Raw genomic sequence first — 19,827 nt, forward strand, 5'->3', positions numbered from 1 at the left:
GGAATAGTAATAGAGTAAAAGGCAGAGAGCGGCAAGAGTTTCTAGAGTGTGTGCAGGAGAATTTTCTACATCTGTATGTTTCCAGTCCAATAAGGAAGGAGGCATTGCTGGATCTGGTTCTGGGGAATGACGTGGGTTCAGTGACAGTAGGGGAACATTTCGGGACAGTGGCCAGAACATCATAAGGTTTAGGTTAGCTATGGAAAAGGACAAGGAGCAATCTAGAGTAAAGATAATTAGTTGGGGGAAGGCCAACTTCAGTGGAGTGAATGGATCTGGCCCAAGTAAATTGGAATCAAAGACTGGAAGGCAAAACTGGAACCGAACAATGGGCTGCTTTTAAAGAGGAGATAGCTTGGGTACACTCGAGGTACATTCCCATGGAGGGCAAACAAATCCAGAGCTCCCTGGATAATGAAAGAGAGTAAGATGAAGCATGAAAAGGGTGCATATGACAGATGTCAGGTGGATAACACAATTGAGAACCAGGCTGACTTTAAAAGGTTTAGAGGGGAAGTGAAAAAACAAATAAAAGAGCGAAGAGAGAGTATAAGAAGAGACTCGCGGCTAACATAAAAGGGAATCTAAAAGTCTTCTATAGGCACATAAATAGTCAAAGGGTGGTAAAAGGAGAGGTGGGACTTAAAAGGGGATTTACCCGTGAAGGCAAAGGGCATGGCTGAGGTATTAAATGAATACTTTGCATCAATATTTAGCAAGGAAGAAGATACTGCCCCAGTCGCGGTGAAAGAGGAGGTAGTTGAGACATTGGATGGGCTAAAAATTGAGAAAGAGGCGGTGTTAGATAGGCTGGCTGTACTTAAAGTTGATGGATGCATCCAAGGATACTTAGGGAAGTAAGGGTGGAAATTGCGGAGACATTGGCCATAATCTTACAATCCTTCTTCGATATAGGTGTGGTGCCAAAGGACTGGAGAATTGCAAGTGTTACACCTTGGTTCAAAAAAGGGTGTAAGGCCAAGCCCAGTAACTACAGGCCATCTCCCCTTTCACCATCATCCCTCTCATGGTCGAGCTGTGCTTTGCTGTTAGCAATGAGCTGGAGAACACTTTGCTGCAAACCAGTAGGGCAATGAACAGCCAAGGTTATGGTATCAGGCATCCTATTTAAGGTGGCATTCATAGTGTGTAAGCTATTGGTAAATGGCTGCGTGCACTTGTGTGATTGCTGCATTTGATGTTCCGTGCTGGTGGCCACTCTTTCCATCAAAGGAAACATCGCAAAGGCCTGCAATATCATGCTGTTCATGCTTGAGAGTGACTCCTCCGACCTCTCTTCACAGTACGGCTGGAACGCCTGCCAGTATGTCACAGATTCTCTGCTGCTCCTCCAGAAGTATCCTCTTCATTGACAACTCCAGCATTTAGCTGAGCAGAGCTTAGAGCATCCTGCGGCCTTCAGAGCCAACTCTTCTTTGCTGTCTCTGTCTCCACCATCTTCTCTTGCTCACTTGTGAGGTGTGAGTCACCAGGTGAAGACCATTACTGGTCTCACTGGAGAGTGAGTATCTGAGCTGATTTGCATGAGTCCTGTGATGGCAGACACTCAGAGTGAGGAGTTATCATTGTCCTCATGCATCACCTCCTGCTGGATGTTTGAAGACCCTGTGGGAGATTAAAGACATGCATTAGTGTTGTTGAGGTAAGAGTGTTTTGACTGATCATTATGGACGTGATCAGATTTCATTCACTGCTGACATCAAGTCATCAAGTGGGTGTTGTATGCAATGTGGCTGTCTGTATGTAATTCAGTCAGCAGGTATCTAGGAGGCGTCTATCTCCCCATCTCCAACAGTCAAGCATGCCAAGACTTTGCTAAAATAAAAGCAAAATACTGAAGATGCTGGAAATCTGAAATAAAACCAAAAAGTGCTAGAAATACTCAGCAGGTCTGGCAGCATCTGTGGAGAGTGAAGCAAAGTTAATGTTTCAGGTCAGTGACCTTTCATCAGAACTGGCAAAGGTTAGAAATGGAATAGGTTTAAAGCAAATAAAGTGGGGGTGGGGCAAAAGAGAACAAAAGGGAAGGTGTTGATAGGACATAGGGTCACAGAGAATATAGAAACATTTTCCAGCACCTTTTGTTTTTATTCCAAGACTTTGCTGATGTCCAGCGTCACCTCCTCCTCTGCAGCTCTCAGTTGAGAGATGCCTGGGGGCCAGCTTCGGTTCTCTGCCTCTCCCCTGTGTCGTGTACTCTCTTCACCTACAAGGAAGGGAAGAAAAGACTTATGAGTGAGAGTATGGCATGTGTTGAATGAATGGATGGGAGCATTTGTTGAGGGTGACTATGAGGGAGAGGCATTTTTAAAAATTCATTCATGGTGTTACGACCACATGATGTGACATGGATGGTTCCCACTGTTCAACTCCCTACCTTAGAATCACAGAATCATAGAATTGTCAGTGCACAGACGTGTGCAGCACAGAAGGAGACTATTCAGCCCATTGTGTTTTCAGCGGCTCCCCTGATGAGCATTTCAGCGAATGCCACTCCCCCGCCTTCTCCCAATAACCCTGCACATTCTTCCTTTTCATATAACTGTCTAATTCCCTTTTGAATGCTTCAATTGAACCTGCCTCCACCACTTTCTCAGGCAGCGCATTCCAGACCTTAACCACTCGCTACGTGAAAAAGTTTTTCCTCATGTCACTTTTGCTTCTTTTGCCAAACATTTTAAATCTGTGCCATCTCATTCTCGATCCCTTCACAAGTGGGAACAGTTTCTCTCTATCTACTCTGTCCAGACCCCTCGTGATTTTGAATGCCTCTATCAAATCACTTCTCAGCCCTCTCTTCAAGGAAAACAGTCCCAACTTCCCCAAACTATCTTCATAACTGAAGTTCCTCATCGCTGGAACCATTCTTGTGAATCTTTTCTGCACTCTCTCCAATGCTTTCACTTCTTTCCTAAAGCGTGGTGCCCAGAACTGGACACAATACTCCAGCTGAGGCCGAACTAGTGTCTTATACAAGTTCAATATAACCTCCTTGCTTTTATACTCTAAGCCCCTATTAATAAAACCCAGGATACTGTGTGCTTTATTAACCGTGCTCTTAACCTGTCCTGCCACCTTTAATGACTTATGCAGATATAGACCTAGGTCCCTCTGCTCCTGCACCCACTTTAGAATTGTATCCTTTATTTTACATTGTCTGTCCATGTTCTTCCTACCAAAATGTATCACTTCACATTTCTCTGCATTGAACTTCATCTTCCACCTCTTTGCCCATTCCACCAACTTGCCCATGTCCTTTTGCAGTTCTACACTAACCTCCTCACAGTTCACAATGCTTCCAAGTTTTGTATCATCTGCAAACTTTGAAACTGTGTCCTGTACACCAAGGTCTAGGTCATTAATATATATATCAGGAAAAGTAAGGGTCCTAACACTGATCCCTGGGAAACTCCACTATAAACCTTCCTCCAGCCCAAAAAACATTTATTAACCATGACTCTGTTTCCTGTCACTCAGCCAATTCCGTATTCATGTTGCTACCGTCCCGTTTATTCCATGAGCCATATATTTTCTCACAAGTCTGTTGTGTGGCACTGTATCAAACGCCTTTTGAAAGTCCATGTACAGCACATCAACTGCATTGCCTTCATCAACCCTCCTGTTACCTCTTCAAAAAAAACTCCAGCAAGTTAGTTAAACATGACTTTCCCTATGAAAACCATGCTGGCTTTCTTTAATTAACCTGCTATTGTCCAGGTGACTATTAATTTTGTCCTGAATTATTCTTTCTGGAAGTTTACCACCACCGAAGTTAAACTGACTGGCCTGTAGTTGCTGGGCTTATCTTTGCACCCTTTTTTGAACAAGGGTGTAACATTTGCAACTCTCCAGTCCTCTGGCACCACCCCAGAATCTAAGGAAGACTGAAAAATTATGACCAGTGCCTCCGCAATTTCCATTCTCACTGCTAATGCCGTACCCACATTAAGTACAGACAGCCTATCCAATACCTTCTGCTTATCAATTTTAAACCCTTCTAGTGTCTGAATGACCTCCTCTTCCACCATTGCATCTTCTTCCTTGATAAAGACAGATGCAAAGTATTAATTTAATCCCTCAACTATGCCGTCTGTCTGTGTGCAAATCCCCTTTTTGGTCCTTAATTGGCCCCATTCCACCTTTTACCACGCTTTTACTATTTATGGGATGAATTTTACAGATCCCCCGATGTCGGGGATCATGGCGGGGAGGGGCCAGAAAATGCCTCTGGGAGCGGGCCCGCCATGGGCGTTGACACCGGGAAGGCCCAGACCGATATTGCTGGTGGTGGCAAAGCCTCGTGGTGGCCCCCCCGCTGCTCGGTGATGGGAACAAAATTTAACTATGTCAATCAATTTAAATAAAGGAATAAATTAGCTTCTCGCTTCCGCCATCTGTCCCGGTGCGATATTGGTGCACTCCCATGCTTTCGGAACCACATCTGGGGATCCGAGGAGGAACATTGGTGGGGAGGGGGGAGCAGGTAAGTTTTTCAGTGTGGTGGCGGTGGGGGGGGGGGGAGGGTGGGGAGCGGGGTCAAACTCATTTCATTGGTGCAGGGGATGGTGGGAAGGAGTAAAGTGTAAAGTTTATGAACTTTGTGGGGGGAAGGTCAGGTGCACAAGGTAAGTGTTTTGGGGGGGGAGAGAGGGCAGGTAATTAATTCTATGGTTTTGGGGGTAGGTGGGAGTGGGTCAGGATCAATTTATTAAATTTTTTAAAATCAATATATCTTTAAATATTTAAATTGAAGTGTAGGGCTCGGAGCCCTTTGCAAATGGCGTCAGCACCTGCGCAAAGGCGACTAACGCCATTGCCGGGGACGGACAGCCCGCCCCCTCCATGTCATCGGGGTGGGTGGTCTGCCCCAGCTATTTATATGAGCAGCTGCGCTTAATGGCACGGGGGCTCCGTGACGCTGTTTTCACCCATCGCAAATTTCAGCCCTATCTGTCTATAGAAAACTTTGAGATTTCCTTTTATGTTAATTGCCAGTCTCTTTTCATACTCTCACTTTGCTTTTTTTATTTGCTTTTTCACTTCCCCTCTGGACCTTCTATATTCAGCCTTCTTCTCAATGGTATTTTCCATCTGGTATCTGTTGCAAACACGGATTTTCTTCTTTATCTTAATCTCTACCTCTTTTGTCATCCAGGAACAAAGAACAAAGAACAGTACAGCACAGGAACAGGCCATTCGGCCCTCCAAGCCTGCACCGATCTTGATGCCTGCCTAAACTAACACCTTCTGCACTTCCGGGGCCCATATCCCTCTATTCCCTTCCTATTCATATATTTGTCAAGATGTCTCTTAAACGTCGCTATAGTATCTGCTTCCACCACCTCCCCTGACAGCAAGTTCCAGGCACTCACCACCCTCTGTGTAAAAAACTTGCCTTGCACATCCCCTCTAAACTTTGCCCCTCGCACCTTAAACCTATGTCCCCTAGTAACTGACTCTTCCACCCTGGGAAAAAGCTTCTGACTATCCACTCTGTCCATGCCGCTCATAACTTTGTAAACCTCTATCATGTCGCCCCTCCACCACCGTCGTTCCAGTGAAAACAATCTGTGTTTTTCCAACCTCTCCTCATAGCTAATGCCCTCCAGACCAGGCAACATCCTGGTAAACCTCTTCTGTACCCTCTCCAAAGCCTCCACGTCCTTCTGGTAGTGTGGCGACCAGAATTGCACGCAATATTCTAAGTGTGGCCTAACTAAGGTTCTGTACAGCTCTGGATTTGTTTGCCTTCCCTTTACCCTTCAAGGGAACATACTTTGACTGTGCCTGAACTATCTCTTCTTTGAAGGTAGTCCATTGGTCCGCTACCGTTTTTCTGCCAACCTTTGACTCCAATTTATTCATCCCAAATACATTCTTACCCCATTGAAACTTGGCTTTCCCCCCTTTAATTATTCTTACTCTGGTTTGTTCTTTGTCCTTTTCCATAGTCATCCTAAACATTATGATAAACTGATCACTAAATGTTTTCTGACTGATCCACTTGGCTCATCTCATTCCCAAGAACCAGGTCCAGCAGTGCCTCCTTTCTCATTGGGCCAGAAACATATTGCTGTTGAAAATTTTCCTGAATGCACTCTAGGAACTCTTGCCCTTCACTACCCCTTACACGACTACTATTCCAGTCCATGTTTGTATAATTGAAGTCCTCCATTATAACTACCCTTTAATTTTTGCACCTCTGTAATTTCCTTGCAAATTTGTTCCTCTGCATCCTTCCCACTAGTCAGTGGCCGATAGACAACATTGAGCAACGTAACTGCACCTTTTTAGTTTCTTAGCTCTAGCCCAGGGTTGTCCACATAGAGCCCACGGGCCAGGATCCAAAACATTTCCATCCGGCCCACGGGTGTAAACTGTACCCGGGGCTGTTGTTCATCCTCACCGTAACTGGAGATGAGAAATTTCCCTTTGCCCTTTTCTTTCAGATGGCTTTTTAAAAAAAAAAAAATCTCAAGTCAGTTTCACAGCTGCTGACATTGGGAACAGCTGTTTCCCAACCGACTCAGGGTTTTCTGGCGGGTCCTCAGGTTTTTTTTAAAGGCTCGCCAGAAACCCCCAAGTCTGTTGGGAAATGGCTGTTCCCAACGTCAGCAGCTGTGAAACTGACTTGCGATCTTATTTTAAAAGAACTGACCAACCGTCTGCTTAGCGTTCCACTCTGCAACTGTGTAAGAGTGGTGGGGAGTGGGGGGGGGGGGGGAGGGGGGAAGAGAGGGAGAGGGGGAAACAGAGAGAGAGAGGAAGGAGAGTGAGAAAGGAGAACAGAGAGAGAAAGGGGGAGACTGGGAGAGAGGAAGAAGAGACGGAAGAGAGGGGGGGAAAAGAGGGAGAGAGGGGAACACTGAGCGGGGAGCCGGGAAGACTGAGTGGGGAACACTGAACGGGGAGTGGGGAACACTGGAGACACGGGGGTGGGGGTGGGGGGGTTGGAGAGAGGGAGACAGACAGAGAGAGAGAGACAGAGTGGGGAGAGAGGGGGATGAGAGTCATTTACTTACGGCACAGAAGGAGGCCATTCTGTCCATCGAGCCCATGCCTGCTCTCCACAGAGCGATGCAGTCAGTCCCACCTCTCGGCTTAATCCCCATAGTTCTGCAAGTTTATTTCTCTCAGGTGGCCATCCAACTTCCTCTTGAAGTCATTGATCGTCTTCACTTCCACCACCCTTATGGGCAGCAAGTTCCAGGTCATTACCACCCACTGCGTAAAAGAGTGCTTTCTCATATTCCCCCTGCATCTTTTGCAAAAAGCTTTCAATCCCCTTAGTCCTACGGGTGGGAGTGGGGGGGTGGGGGTGGGGGGGGGGGGGGGTGGGGGTGGTGGGAAGAGAGAACAAGACACATGCACACAGTGCCCGGGGAGCGGGAGGAGAGAGATCAAGATCTCTCCTGACAGATGGACATCTATCCAGAATACTCTGCATCGCTACATCAATTGTGTGGGCAGGGATTGACGACTTATATAAGCAAAAACAATGCCAGGTATGTCACTAAATCTGCTTTCAAAATTGTCACGAGAAAGTAAGTCAATAAATTAGTCTTCTCATTTAAAGCTTCTTCCCAAAAATGCATAATTGTTATTGTTTTTATTAGCAAGATAAACTTTTAATGCCTTTATCTTTTGAATGTTCTCACCCGCCCCCTGGGCCGAGCAAATATCGTACTGTGGCCCTCTGCTCAAAAAGGTTGGACAACCCTGCTCTAGCCAAATTGATTCTGTCCTTGACCCCTGTGGGGCATAATTTTTCTCCAACACTGCAATGCTCTCCTTAATCAATACCACCCCTCCCTCTTTTTCCCTTTCCTCCTTTCCTATCTTTCCCGAATACCTTGCATCCAGGAATATTTAACACCCAGTCCTGCCCTTCTTTGAGCCAGGTCTCTGTTATGGCCACAACATCATATTTCAACATGTCAGTCTGAGCCTGTAACTCACCAATCTTATTAGCAACACTCTGTGCATTCATATACATGCACATTAACCCTGATTCAGACAGACGTCATTACTTTCTCCCTTACTCTGACCCTACCTAATAACTTATTATTCCCTACTCTCGTGCTATCTATCTCTTCCAGTATTCTGTGCACTTTCGTATTCCTCTCTATTTCCTCCTGTTTCCCACACCCCTGCCAAGTTAGTTTAAACCTTCCCCACCTGACCACAGCAAGTGCATTTGTATTAGAGTTTCAAATATAAACAGAGAGCAACAGGTTTTCTCGTAGGTTTTAAAAACAGAAAGTCAATTGTTTATTCATCAATACATCTTATCCCGAAACTGTCGCAACCGCATCCACTCACGCGTTCGCTCACACGTGCACACACACACATACACACACAAAAGAGACAGATAGAGAAGGGAAAAAGGAAGGTGACTTTTAGTGGGGAGGGGGAGTCTACGATAAACTTGTTGAATTCTCTTGGAAATCAAGTTCTCAATGGATGCAGACCTGAGATAATTGTAGATTTCTCTCTTGATTGAAGGTTCCATTGAAGATGCTGGGTTACTTCTAGCTCTCACTGCTGTATACTGTAGATGTCAGATTCTACAGCAGGGCTGGCATGCTTTCTGGCTTGGCCGGGACACAAGCTGAGTGCACTGGATACAGCAAAGGCTAATGGTCCCGACAAGATACTGGTTGTAGTGCTGAAGACTTGTGCTTGAAAAGTAGTTACACCCATAGCGAAGCTTTTCCAGTACAGCTACAACACTGGCATCTACTCAGTTATGTGGAAAATTGCTCAGGTATGCCCTGTCCACAACAAGCAGGACAAATCCAATCTGGCCAATTACCATCCCATCAGTCCACTCACAATCATCAGCATAGTGATGGAGATGTCAAATGGCATGCACTCACCAATAACCTTCACACCAATGCTCAGTTTGGATTCCGCCAGGACCATTGGGCTGCAGACCTCATTACAGCCTTGGTCCAAATAGGGACAAAAGAGGTGAGGTGAAAGTGACGCCCTTGACATCAAGGCAGCATTTGACTGAGTATGGCATCAAGAAGTCCGAATAAAATTGAAATCAATGGGAATTGGGGAGGAAATTCTTCACTGGTTGGAGTCATACCTAGCACAAAGGAAGATGTTTGTTGGAGGTCAATCATCTCAGCCCCAGGACATCGCTGCAGGAGTTCCTCAGGGTAGTGTCCTAGGTCCAACCACCTTCATCAATAACCTTCCTTTCATCATAAGGTGAGAAGTGGGGATGTTCGCTGTTGAATGCACAATGTTTAGTTCTGTTTGTAAGTCCTCAGATACTGAAGCAGTCCATGTCCACATGCAACAAGAGCTGGACAACATTCAGGCTTGGGCTGACAAGTGGCAAGTTACATTTCCACAGCATAAATACCAGGCAATGACCATCTCCAACAAGAAAGAACCTAACCAATCTCCTCTGGACACTCAACAGCATTATCCTCACTGAATCCCCTTCATCAACATCTTGGGGGTCATCATTGACCAGAAACCTAATTGGACCAGTTACATAAATACTGTGGCTACAAGAGCATGCCAAAAGTTGGGAATTCAGTGGGGAGTAACTCACCTCCTGTCTCCTCAAAGTCTGTCCACCATATACACGGCATAAGTCAGAGGTATGATGGACTCCTCGCCACTTGGATGAGTACAGCTCCAACAATACTCAAGAAACTCAACACCATCCAAGACAAAGCTGCCGCTTAATCGGCACCCCATCCACCTTGAACATTCTCTCCCTCCACCACCCATGCACAGTGGCAGCAGTGTGTACCATCTACAAGGGACTGACATGTTGCACCATGGACATTTGATAAAATTATTGACTCAGCCATGAACATGGGGGCAATCAAGCTGTATATAAAGTCTATAGTCAATCAAAACACACTTAAAACACATTTCTTCCTATAAACAAAGTAGCTAAGCACACAAACATCAATGGAGAGGCACAGTGGCGCAGTGGTTAGCACCTCAGCCTCACAGCTCCAGCGACCTGGGTTCAGTTCAGGGTACTGCCTGTGCGGAGTTTGCAAGTTCTCCCTGTGACCGCGTGGGTTTCTGCCGGGTGCTCTGGTTTCTTCCCACAGCCAAAGACTTGCAGGTTGATAGGTACATTGTCCCTAGTGTAGGTAGATGGTAGGAGAATTGAGGGAAGGTAGGGATGTGGTAGGAATATGGGATTAATGTAGGATTAGTATAAATGGGTGGTTGTTGGTCGGCACAGACTCAGTGGGCCAAAGGGCCTGTTTCAGTGCTGTATGTCTCTATGTGAGCAGCACAACTGTGCTAGCTTGCAAGCAAAACAGTATGCAATGCCAATGCAAATTACTTTTGTTGACAGAATAGAGCTAGCTACATCATGTCACAGGTTGTTAGATGGACTTTATCAGATGGCCTCTGTGGATTCACACTGTGTCAGAGGATTTTTATTGAGATTATTGATGTGAGGCAGTAGAGAAATCAGCAATAGGAAGACGGACCATTTCTCACACTGCTGTTGTCACAAGACAATTTAACCTGTGATGGCCAATGTTTGTGCAACATCTCCACCTGCTTGTAATATGTATCTGAAGACAGGGTAGCCAATAAAAGGGCAGTGATCTCCAAATCAGGAAAATTTTATAGGGTGAAGCAAATAGTACTTCAGAAGAGTCATGTAAAACAGAAAAGCAGAGTGGGACAGGAAGGGACAGAGAGATTAACAGTAGGTAGCCAAGACTAGTTTATTCATCTTGATAGGCCGTGAAACGAGGTCCTGGATTCTAAAATACAGAAACAACAATCTCTCATGGACAAAATGTCATTTGCTCACAAAAGTTAGTGACAAAATTAGATAAATACAATTACAAATAAAAGCACCCCTCAGTTCCTCCAATAAAGCGATTCTTTTAAATTCACTTATGTCCATATCTCAGTCTATCACTGTGAATTCCGATTCAGCTCTGACAAGATAATTATTAACAAAAAGCTTTTCTGCAAAATGCTGAGAGGTTGTTTCTGCATGTATTATTCAGTTACAAAATGTTTCATCATTAGCTGTAGGATTGTACCCAGACTAACCAAATTATGTCCAAGCCAAATCTATTACCTGTTAGCAAAGGTGCACTTTTACATAATGTATATGATGCAGACAACTTTCAAATGACATTGGCCACTCATGTTATCTGCCCTCAAACTGAATAGTAAATGATGCACATTGCAGTTACTGATATTTGACATGCTTGTAAAACTTGTCCTTTAATCCAATTCGCAGTAAAAAAAAAATCAGTTAATGACTGTTTCTAACATGGTCATTGAAACATAATAAATTTTTACTATGTCTTCCCTGACAGTTTTTAAATCTGCAAATGCTGCTTAGATTTTGTTAAGGAATCGTAGCCAGTTCGTCATAGATTAAGATTTATTAAAGCTATCCGTTACATTGTATTTACTAACTATTGTATATAGGTCAGCAACATCCTGTTTTTGCCAGTTTTACTCAGCTCCATTACACCGTACTGTTGAATTCACGAGGAACTTATACTGTTGACTTCTGGAGATTGCTTGCATTTTCTTGCCTATTTTCCCCTCAATACAGATTCTGGAACAATGCGATTCCAAATGGATAGCAGCAGAATTGTGACGTTTTTACACAAGTAAAAGTCCAGCAACTTTCAACATGTCACTGAGCTTGTGTCCCAGATAAAATTAATGTGTTGCCACAGCAAAGAAATTGAGACATTCCCTAAGTGACTTTTGCCATTTTAAAATGAGTTTGCAAGCCTTTAAATTTGTGTTTAGAAATAACCTAGCTGCTAGGTTATTTTAAAGCACAAGGTTAAAGGCTTGAAGCAGGAGTGTACAGCCTTTTCTCATGGGGCTGGGGCCACAATACAATTTATGTCTTACATAGGAGTCGATGAGACAGTTTTGAAAAGGTGAAGACATTAAAAATGTATCTTATCATTAATCAAAATAACAAAAAATGTGCATTTTTGTCAAGAAGCTTTAAATGAGAAAACGAATTTATTGACTTATTTTCTCGTCACTATGTTGGACACTGATTTAGTGAGATACCTGGCAACATTTTGCTTGCACAAGTAGTCAATGTTTATCTGCGCACTTGTTGTAGTGATGTGGAGTATTTCGGATAGATGGCCATCTGTCAGGAGTGATCTTGATTGCTCTTCCTTTTGCTCTCTCTCCGTCTGTCTGTCTGTCTGTCTCTCTGTCTGTCTTTCTCCCTCTGCCCCCTCCTCTGTGGTCCCCCTTTCTGTGGTCTCCCCTCTTTGTGGTCCGCTCTCTCAGTATCATTCCCCCCTTCTCTGTGTCGTTTCCCCCCCCCTCCCCGTGTCATTTCCCACTCTCTGTCGTCTCCCCTCTCTGCTCCCTCTCTCTCTGCCCCCTCCCTCTGACCCCCTCTCTCTTTCCCTCCTTTCTCTCTCTCTGTTCCCCCATCTCTCTCTCTCTCAGTTCCCCCCGTCTCTCTGTCTGTTCCCCCTCCTCTCTACTCTCTCTCTCTTTCTTTGCCCCCTTTCTCTCTGCTCCCCACTTTCTGGTCTCCCACTCCCTCTTTCTCTCTCTCTCTCTCTCTCTCTCTCTCTTTCGCTCTCTCTTTCTCTCTCTCTCTCTCTTTCGCTCTCTCTCTCTCTCTCTCTCTCTTTCGCTCTCTCTTTCTCTCTCTCTCTCTCTCTTTCGCTCTCTCTTTCTCTCTCTCTTTCGCTCTCTCTCTCTCTCTCTTTCGCTCTCTCTCTCTCTCTCTGTTCCCCCCCTTTCTCTCTGTTTCCCACTCTCTGTGTTCCCCCGCTCTGTCTGTTCCCCCCTCATCTCTCTCTTCCCCCTCTCTCTCTGTTCTCCCCCTTTCTCTCTACCTTCTGTCTGTCTGTTCCCCCATCCCTCTCTATCTCTGCTCCCCCCCCCCTTTGTTCTACTCCCCTCTCTCTCGCTCCCTCTGTCCTCCTCTCTCTCTCTCTCTGTTCTCCCTCTCTCTCTCTCTCTCTCTATTCTCCCCCCACCCTCTCTGAGAGTTGCAGAGAGTGGGAACTCTCCCTAGAGCAGATTTGTGATTGGTCCATTTTTAAAAAAGAAGTCACAGCCATCAGTTTCAGTTTCACAGCTGACAGGTGTTTATAGTGGGAAAAGCGTTTCCAATTTGGAAAAGTTCAGGGTTTTCGGAAGGCTTTTAAAAATAAAATCGGAACCCACTGGGTTCTATGAGGCATTGGGGTGAATCACACATCAGGATGTAGTTGACCATGCCATTGTACTCAGCCTAGCTGCCCTGATTTGGTCATTAAACTGCTTTCGGCACTGAATCCAGGAGTGTGGCACCACACTCCTGCTGCTGATCTCATGGGCAACCTCCAGCCACGCCTTCTTGATTTCACTGGCAGGCTTCTTCCTCTAGTTGGTAGAGAACAATATCTCCCTGTGGGCCCTTACAGCCCCCAGCATCCCATCCAGGGAGGTGTCATTAAAACAAGACGCAGCCTGTGGGTGTGTGTACTCTGGACTGTCACTTCCTGTGTTCTGTTCCTAACTCCATAATCCATCAAATTTCATGTTTGGAGTGTCCCTTTAAATACTGGTGTTGAAATCGAGTCATGTGGGTTGTCATTACAGCCGCTCAAGCTAATTATTTGGGAAACCTGGAAATACTCTGCTAATACAGTGATTGTATTAAGAAACCACTGACAAGGCACCTGCACTTACTTCCGGGATTCCGGCGAGTGACTGGTCACCGTCCCGTCCTGCTCCCAGCACAGCAGGAGATTAAAATCCAGCCCAATGTCTCTCCAATCCCTCCAAACTTTTGGGACATTTTGACATCACAGCTTCAGCTCTCTGGCTTTGCCTTTTAATGGTAGTGCCGCAATTTGCTATTAATGTGTTTAATCTCTAGCTCTATTGTTTTGCTGTACACAGTAGCTTTCAGGACTTCATATAAAGGGTATTACATATAATCATTCCCTTGATATTTGGATACAGAGACTTGCTTTACGATGGATTATCTGCAGTGGCATCGAGTTGGGATTGGGAACAGTGGGAAATAGGATTTTTAAAAACCTGTCGCTTATTTTTGAATTGCATAAAGAAAAATATGACTATAGCTACCATGAAATTCAGTATATAAACCACCACTTTCCATAAAGCATTGTCCCATCATATAACTGCTTTAGAATTCATATCCGTATTGAAGAAACTATCCTGTCTTTAGAGAATAGATGAAAATACTTGCATACTGTGAGCAATGTTGTCTTATGAGGAAAGGTTGGACAGATTGGGCTTATTTTCACTGGAGTTTAGAAGAGTGAGGGGAGATTTGATTGAACTATATAAGATCCTGAATGGTCTTGACAAGGTGGATGTGGAAAGGATGTTTCCTCTTGTGGGTGAGTCCAGAACGAGGGGGCACTGTTTTAAAATTAGGGGTCACCCTTTTAGACAGAGATGAAGAGAAATGTTTTCTCTCAGATGGTTGTGCGATTTTGGAACTCTGCCTCAGAAGGTGGTGGAAACAGGGTCATTGAATATTTTTAAGGTGGAGGTAGATAGATTTTTGTTAGGCAACAGAATCAAAGGTTATCGGGGGCAGATGGGAGTGTGGGATTCGAAACACAAACAGATCAGCCATGGTCATATTGAATAGCGGAGCAGGCTCGAGGGGCCGAATGGCCTACATCTGCTCCTAATTCGTACGTCCATAATGTGTACCATCTGTAGTTGGTGCCCAGTGAATTTTTTAAATTGTAAATTATCATCTATTTTCATCTAATGAAAATTTCCCTTGAAGTCAGAGTCTCGTGAGAAAAATTGAATTGTACTTGAACAGTTAATACACAAAGCTCTTCCTTGTTTCCTATAGAACTGTAGCAGCCGTTTCTACTGCAGTTGAAAGAATGACCAGGATAAATGGAAGAAAAATATCAGTTACTATGGCATTGTCCATTTGGACTGGTGGCACATCTGAAAAAAATCACTTCAAACTGTTTTACATAATGTAAGCTTCTGCTGTGCATATTTAAGTCTTCCAAACCTGTGACCTCTACCACCTAGAAGTACAAGGGCAGCAGACGTGTGGAAACACCACCACCTGCAAGCTCCCCTCCAAGCCACACACCATCCTGACTTGGAACTATATCACCGTTCCTTCATTGTCGTTGGATTAAAATCCTGGAACTCCCTTCCTAACAGCACTGTGGGTGTACCAACACCACAAGGACTGCAGTGGTTCAAGAAGGCAGCTGACCACCACCTGGAAAAATTCAACTATGATGAAAGATTGGATAGGTTCTCCTTGGACTAGAGAAGGATGAGGGGAGATTTAATTGAAAAGTACAAAAGTGTGAGGGGCCTGGATGTGAAAGGCTTATTTACCTTAGCAGAGAGGTCAGTGACTAGGGAGTATAGATTTAAAGTGATTGGTAGAAAGATTAGAGGGAAGATGAGGAAAAACTTTTTCACCCAGAGGATGGTGGGGGTCTGGAACTCACTGCCTGAAAGGTAGAGGCAGAAACCCTCAACTCATATAAAAAGTGTCTGGATATGCACCTCAAGTGCCGTAACCTGCAGGGCTATGGACCAAATGCTGGAAGGTGGGATTAGGCTTGGTGACTTGCTTTTCGGCCAGAGCAAACACAATGGGCCAAATGGCCTCTTTTTGTGCTGTAAAATTTCCATGATTCTATTCTTTTCTCAAGGGCAATTAGGGATGGGCAATAAATGCTGGCCTAGCCAGCTTCACCCACATCCCATGAATAAATTTTAAAAAGCCATGGGATACCTGACTTATTTATATTTGAAATCAGTTTGTGGCACAATTTCTACTTTGTATTCATGTCTTTGGCAAGACGTAGCTAGATCAAATCATGTTTTATATTTGTCTTATTAAACTAGGTAAAATGGATGATGTACTGGATCATATTTGCACTGTTCACCACAGCAGAAACCTTCACAGATCTATTTCTTTCCTGGTAAGACACAGTGTTGTGTTATTATTATTTGGCTGAGACCGAACTAGGGTCTTATACAAGTTGAACATAACTTCCTTGCTCTTGTACTCTATGCCCCTATTAATAAAACCCAGGATACTGTGTGCTTTATTAACCGCTGTCTCAACCTGTCCTGCCACCTTCAATGACTTATGCACATATACACCCAGGTCCCTCTGCTCCTGCACCCACTTTAGAATTGTACCCTTTATTTTATATTGTCTCTCCATGTTCTTCCTACCAAAATGAATCACCTCACATTTCTCCGCATTCAACTTCATCTGCCACCTGTCTGCCCATTCCACCAACCTGTCTATGTCCTTTTGAAGTTCTACACTATCCTCCTCACAGTTCACAATGCTTCCAAGTTTCGTATCATCTGCAAACTTTGAAATTGTGCCCTGTACACCAAGATCTAGATCATTAATATATATCAGGAAAAGCAAGGGTCCCAACACTGATCCCTGGGCAACTCCACTACAAACCTTCCTCCAGCCCGAAAAACATCCATTAGCCATTACTCTTTGTTTCCTATCACTCAGCCAATTTCATATCCATGTTGCTACTGTCCCTTTTATTCCATGAGTTACAAGTTTGCTCACAAGACAGTTGTGTGGCACTGTATCAAATGACTTTTGAAAGTCCATGTACACCACATCAGCAACATTGCCCTTATCAACCCTCTCTGCTACCTCCTCAAAAAACTCCAACAAGTTAGTTAAACATGATTTTCCCTTAAGAAATCCATGCTGGCTTTCCTTAATTAACCCGCATCTGTCCATGTGACTATTCATTTTGTCCCTAATTATTTTTTCTAGAAGTTTTCCCACCACCGATATTAAACTGACTGGCCTGTAGTTGCTGGGCTTACCTTTATACACTTTTTTGAACAAGGGTGTAACATTTGCAATTCTCTAGTCCTCTGGCAGCACTCCTGAGTCTAAGGAAGACTGAAAAATTATGGCCAGTGCCTCTGCGATTTCCACCCTAACTTCACTCAGTATCCTTGGATGCATCTCATCCGGCCCTGGTGCTTTATCCACTTTAATACTTACTCTTTATCAATTTTAAACCCCTCTAGTGTCTGACTTACCTCCTCTTTCAACATTGCCTGGGTTGCATCTTCTTCCTTGGTAAAGACAGATGCAAAGTGTTCATTTAGTACCTCAGCTATGCCCTCTGCCTCCCTGTGTAAATCCCCTTTCTGGTCCCTAATCAACCCCACTCCTCCTTTTACCACCCTTTTACTAATTATATGCCTATAGAAAACTTTGGAATTTCCTTTAATGCTAGCTGCCAGTCTCTTCTCATTCTCTCTCTTTGCTTCTATTGTTTGTTTTTTCACTTCTCTTCTCGACCTTCTATATTCAGCCTGTTAAAAGCACAGTCTGAACTGACTCCAGGCCACCATACTGTTTACATTCTTCGTCTCAGAAAAACATTCATCTACAGCTACTCTGTATTTTCTGACCTTTTTCTACCATGCTGCCACCTTCTCTTTAATATATGTACATTTATTTTATCAGCAAGCCTTCTACGCAGCATCTTAGGCATCAGTCACTACATTTCCTTTATCAGTATACACTTACTTCCTCAAAAAAAATCTGTTCAGTTTGTCAAACAATTTGCCTTGTACAAAACCATCTTGTCTTTAATCAACCCATGTTGTTCAACATGAGTTTCAGGCAGGCAGATGACCACAGCATGCTGATTCTGCCAGTGGGGATATTTAGCACTTGCCCTGCCTCTTGTCCACCTGAAACCCAGTCAGGGTTAAAACCCACCCCTGTGGGTGTGTTCGTGTGCACGTGTGACTGTGAGAGATCGGGTATAGAACCCTAGGGGTTGGCCAGTATCTAATTACACCTCATCATCTGTTTATCCTCTTCTGTCTTGTGATGTAAGGGTAGCTGCTCTAGTTGTATGTGCATTGTGTATCACAGAGGTTTCTCTGCTTCTCCCCTCAGGTTTCCATTTTATTATGAACTTAAAATTGCTTTTGTTATTTGGCTGCTGTCTCCTTACACAAAAGGCTCCAGCGTTCTCTACAGGAAGTTTGTGCACCCAACACTCTCTTCTAAAGAGCAGGTGAGAAAGGTTTCCAATTCACTTGGTTATTACAGTTCTTAAGCTGGGATGTTTAAACTCTGCTTTTCTCTCTGAAGAATTCAGTCAGACTCAGAGGAACAGGAGTAGACTAGTTAGCCCCTCACGCCAGTTCTGCCATTCAACTAGATCTTAACTCTACCTGCCTTGGTTCTGTAACCCTTAATACCCTGACCTCACTAAAACCTATTGATCTCAAATTTGAAATTTCAAATTGACCTAGATTCAACAGATCATTCTTTAAGGTTATGCCCCATGTTCTGGACGACCCCAACATAGGAAATAGTTTCCCTCTAGCTACCCAATCAAATCCTTTAATCATGTTAAGCACCTCAATTAGACTCCCTGTGAGCAAACCATGTCACTTGGGTCCAGGAATGAAATTCTTAGGTTGCATACTTTTTCTTTCTTATGGCTGATGTAGATGTAGAACAACAACTATGATTTAATATTTGGGTGATTAAGTCAGGAGTAGCGGATTGTATCACTGTGATGCCTCCTTCATATTTGCGAATTGGGCATTAAGTCATTCTGTGTTCCATCATCTGTTCTTGGTGACACAGTCACACACTGAAGAATTTTTAATTTTCCATTTGTGCGTTGGGTATCCACAACGGCCATGGTTTGTGTGGATGTCAGTTTAGGGGTTGCCAGGAGCCTTGTGAAAGATCGCAGCCAGGAGGCGTTGGGTCTTTCATGATTAATTTGTTTGTGACATCTTGTGAACTCCATTGGTCTTTCCAAGCTTCATCAGGGTTGAAGTCACATTGTTGAAACTTGAGTGCTTGTGTCCAAAAGTGCTTGTATGGCTTCAAGCATTGTTGAGGTACATTGTTGAGGTCCTGGTGGATGGGGAGATATTTGTTTTTTTCGTTTCACTGGTTGCATAGCGCAGGGTTAACATCATTTTGCATAAACACTCTGCACAGCAACTTACGAAGTTCCCACTTCACCTTCTATTTATTCAAACAATAGATTCACCACGTTAGATCAGGTTGTTACAAGCTTATATATGCATTATAGAAAAGTGCCTGCAGCTCTCTCGGCTCCTCCAGTAGAGAAAGTCTTCATTTATTCAATTGCTTAAACAGTCCTCTTCTCTTTTACTCCATTGTGTACTGATACTCTTATACTGCTGGGCACCCTTGTATTAAACTTTAAGTCTTGGCAGACTCAGATTTTGCTGATAGTTGGGAAATGGGACTCAAAACGTAGCTTTGTGCTGTCATTCTGTGTACAGGTGCAATCTTCGAATGACTTGGTCTATGTGAAGTGTTTCTGTAAGATGCAATTTAAGTAGGATTCCCACTGCCTCTTCTATAAATTCAAACAAATTAACAGCCTGCCAGACCAGATTGTTACAGTATTTACTCAAACTTAAATCATATGCAGAAGGTTAGGAACTAGGCAATACTATAAGCACAAAGCAATATTATCATAAACATGTAGCTTAGAAAAGTGCCCTTTTTTCTATAGTCTGTTTAGTAAACTGAAAGCTCAAAATGAAAATACTCATCCTTTTGCTTTTGTTTTCAGTTAAAATACACAGCAATATAATGAAGATAAACAATTTATCTTGCTGATAGCTAGGAAATGGGACTCAAAACTTAGCTCTGTGCTGAACAGAATGCCAAGATTATGTTCAACTTGGTTACTAGTCGATATGTATTTCGACAACTGGGTCATAAATGAACGCAGGAGTCTTATTTTAGGCTGCTATCTAGAA

General features: G+C 43.8%; 1 protein-coding gene across 6 annotated transcripts in view; it reads left to right on the plus strand.

Moving 5' to 3' along the window:
* LOC137368908 (receptor expression-enhancing protein 1-like) overlaps positions 1-19,827 on the plus strand; it is a 116,834-nt gene that overhangs the window by 42,927 nt on the left and 54,080 nt on the right. For 4 of the 6 annotated variants that reach the window (XM_068029210.1, XM_068029191.1, XM_068029200.1 and 1 more), the window contains exons 3-4: positions 15,901-15,977; positions 17,963-18,083. The exons of 1 other annotated variant lie outside the window; for it this stretch is intronic. In XM_068029210.1, coding sequence (XP_067885311.1) covers positions 15,901-15,977; positions 17,963-18,083 — 198 coding nt within the window. Of the gene's footprint in view, positions 1-14,869; positions 15,005-15,900; positions 15,978-17,962; positions 18,084-19,827 lie in introns of all 6 variants that reach the window. One more of the 6 variants, XM_068029239.1, reaches the window with a different exon arrangement.

This window comes from Heterodontus francisci, chromosome 1 (assembly GCF_036365525.1).
Source record: "Heterodontus francisci isolate sHetFra1 chromosome 1, sHetFra1.hap1, whole genome shotgun sequence".
NCBI lineage: Eukaryota > Metazoa > Chordata > Chondrichthyes > Heterodontiformes > Heterodontidae > Heterodontus > Heterodontus francisci.